The sequence below is a fragment of the Setaria viridis genome, chromosome 2 (assembly GCF_005286985.2).
Source record: "Setaria viridis chromosome 2, Setaria_viridis_v4.0, whole genome shotgun sequence".
Taxonomy (NCBI): domain Eukaryota; kingdom Viridiplantae; phylum Streptophyta; class Magnoliopsida; order Poales; family Poaceae; genus Setaria; species Setaria viridis.
This window is the reverse complement of record NC_048264.2, coordinates 5387798-5391009: the sequence shown is the minus strand read 5'-3', so window position 1 is coordinate 5391009 and position 3212 is coordinate 5387798. Positions and strand designations below refer to the sequence as shown.

The 3212-nt window shown below is 48.9% G+C and overlaps 1 protein-coding gene across 1 annotated transcript; it reads left to right on the top strand.

The window, feature by feature from the left end:
- Positions 1 to 1187: 1187 nt before the first annotated feature.
- LOC117842643 (uncharacterized) lies at positions 1188 to 3212 on the top strand. Its single transcript, XM_034723134.2, has 2 exons — positions 1188 to 1470; positions 1574 to 3212. Exons 1-2 carry the CDS (start codon positions 1396 to 1398, stop codon positions 2963 to 2965), a joined length of 1467 nt encoding a protein of 488 aa, XP_034579025.1. The 5' UTR covers positions 1188 to 1395; the 3' UTR covers positions 2966 to 3212.

Here is a 3212-nt window from a genome sequence, read left to right as displayed (position 1 = left end):
GCATAGCATTCACAGTACAGGTTAATTAATTTTCTGCTTTCTTCAATCTTTAATATGAAGTGCAGTCATTATCTGGCTTGATTTTACATGATTGTTGAATGTTGATCCGTTTTACTGTGTAAATATATTCCTGTTGCTCGAATATTTTGAAGTGTGAACCAAATTTTGCCTCATCACATAAATGGGCTGCGTGGGTGGGCTGTTATACACATCGAGCCCATTTTTATTCGCTTCATGGATCCAATGGTGAGTGGGCCCGATAGACCTTACTCAGTCCACCCACGACCGCGTCTCGTTTCTTTCTTGTGCGCGGTGACATGGCAGCCGAAAAGGTAGTCTCAGATTTGGAAATGTTCAATGTTTATACAACAATTGGAGAAATTTGGTGGTCATAACTACGAGTCTCTTGGATTTCAATCATGTGCCGTCATATACAAAATCAAGTTAAAGCCAACTAGCTAGCCTTTCCTTGATGCCAATTCGCCTCCAATGATTCCATCACAGCATCACTTCGTGATGTTCTTTCCCTCAATGAAGGAAGTGTATTGGATAAGGTCTTTGGAGGCTAGCAGTTGTTTCTTTAGGTTACTTCAGGTAAACGCTTCCTGTTCTTGCGATTGCCTTGCAAGATGCACAGAAATAGAGCGCGAATGGAAGCGATTGCCTTGCAAGATGCACAGAAATAGAGCGCGAATGGAAATCGCCTGGTAAGAGCAACTCCAACTGGCTATTTATCTCTAACAGACTATCCATTTCCCACTCTTCAAATTCTAATAACTAGTTTTCTCTCTAAAAATCTATACTCTCCATCCACTCTAACAGCCTCTCCATTTCGTACTACAACAAACTCTTCATTTCACACTTTTCATTTTGCACATTTGGCAAGCCAAACCCGCTTGCTAAGTTTGGAGAGTGTGGGAGAGTATTTAGCAAGCCGGATGGGATGGCCATCCGGATAGCAACTCTGTTAGATCGTGATTTTTTAACAGATTTGCTAAATTTTAGCATGGAGAGGGAGGCAAGGCTGTTCGAGTTGCTCTAAAATAGAAGCTGGGCTCAGTGACTAGTTTGGGGCCACGAGGCTATTCCATTTCCAGGCCCAGGCCCAGGCCCAGCAGCATATTTTGCAAAACGCACCCCCAAAAAGCCCAGGTTCTTCCAAACGTACCCATCCGTCCCCATTCCCCTGCCCAGTCTCCAGTGCCGCTCACTTCCCCCAATCTCTGTCTCGGAGAGCAGAGTAGAAAGCACGAGAGGTGCGTGGCTAGGGTTTAGAAATCTCCCTAATTCCGGAGGCGATCTCGCCATTCCTCTCCTTCCTCGGGGGCGCGGCCACCACCCGCCGTCCAGGTTGGTCTCGTCCTGCGGCGGCGCTGGCCATCCGGCGCCGGCCGGATGGCTCTACAGGCGACGGAGCAAGGGAGCCGCCCACCTGCCAGCGACGCCGACACCGACCCTGCGCGGCGGCCGGTACGCTCCTCCCGCCTCTCCCCACTCGCTGCGTTTTCCCCTTCTCTCGCTCCCTCAATCTCGTGTCGCGTGCGCATCAGCTCACGTATCCTCCCCTCTGCAGCTTGGTCCCGGTGGCATGGGCGGCTCCAAGAGGGCCGCGGTGGCCGGCCTCCCCGACGACGCCCTGGTGGAGATCCTCTCGCGCCTCCCCGCCAAGTTCCTCTGCCGATCCAAGTGCGTCTCCAAGGCCTGGTGCGACCTCATCGCCGACCGCCTCCGCTGCAGGAAGCTCCCCCTCACGCTAGAAGGCTTCTTCTATGGCTGCGTATACGAATCCCGCAATGAGGACCGCGACGATCTGTCCAGTGATAGTTGGGACGAAAGCGGCAGTGAGGGCAACGATGATGATGGCAGTGAGGATGACAAGGAAGGTGGCAGTGCGAACAACGGCAAAGGTGGCAATGAGGACGGCGATGAAGGTGGCGAATGCAAGGGTGAGAAGTCGTCCTGCCACGCCTATGGGCATTTCATAAACCTGTTGGGGAGATCTGTGCCTCTCGTCGACCCTTCATTCTCTGTCCTGGGGAAGCAACCTGGGATTAAGAATTTCACCCTCTTAGATTCCTGCAATGGGCTTCTCCTCTTTGGGCAGGCATGGTGTTCCAGATTCAGTGCTACAACAAGCTATATTGTGTATAACCCTGCCACTGAACATTGGGTGCCCGTGCCAAGCTCCAGCTTCTCATCGAATCCACTGGAATACGGTGAAGACTGTGAGGATGATGTTGAGGAATCATGTGTATTGACTTGTTTGGTTTTTGACCCAGCCATCTCCTCACACTTCCAGTTGATTGAGTTCTGCCATAATCCGGGAGTTGCTTTGGTGCTAGCCTACTCGTCTGAAACTGAGAGATGGGGTGACAGGCCAAGGGAATGGCAGCGATGGAAAAAGGGAGGTAAATGGGATTTGCATAAAACCATGTCATCCATGAGAGGTAGCACATTTTTCAACAAAATGCTGCATTTGATCGTCAGCCCCTCTTCTATTGGCCCTGAGCTGATAGCTGCTATTGATGGGAAAGGGAAGACACGGAAGGTCATCCAATGGGTAGAGAATCGTGGTTTTCCTGTCTTTGTGGGTCAATCCAAAGGGCTCTTGCATTGCTTGAGTGTGAGCGGGCATCCAGATGGTGATTCTTGCCATATGACTGAGCTATCCATTTGGGTCCTTGAGGACTATGATGCAGAAGAGTGGAACCTGAAGCACACAGTGAGCTTCTCGGAGCTGTTTGGGAAAAAGAGTTGCCAGTTTGGATCTGACTACAATGTGACCACCATTCATCCAGATCAGAATTTGGTTTTCTTTATTCAGCATTGGGACTATAAATTGATATCATATGATATGGATCGCAAGGAAGTGTGTGCTCTCCGCACTGTTGGATGTGACTATGGGATTATTACTCCTTATGTTCCATATTTCTCTGAGACGCCGGTGCTCTCAAAGAAGCACTGAAACTGCTACTTGGTGAAGTCTGATATTCTGAACATGGTTAGCTATGTAATTCGTACCAACTTGGCAACTTGGATAAATCTGCTTGAATTATATCATAGGCTTTGTTGGTGCTTGGATATATTTATTTTCATGTTTTTAGTCCAATTAACACTGCTAGCCAGTTGTTTTCATGTGTGTAAGCTAGCTTCATATGCTAGTTGTCTCAATGATTGTACTTCAGAATCAGAATCATTGGATCTTTTTTTTC

Excerpts from the sequence above, each read along its gene's own strand:
- LOC117842643 (XM_034723134.2), top strand. The coding sequence starts at position 1,396 with ATGGCTCTACAGGCGACGGAGCAAGGGAGCCGCCCACCTGCCAGCGAC. Across the intron at positions 1,471-1,573 it reads CCGACCCTGCGCGGCGGCCG|CTTGGTCCCGGTGGCATGGG; the intron begins GTACGCTCCTCC and ends TCCCCTCTGCAG.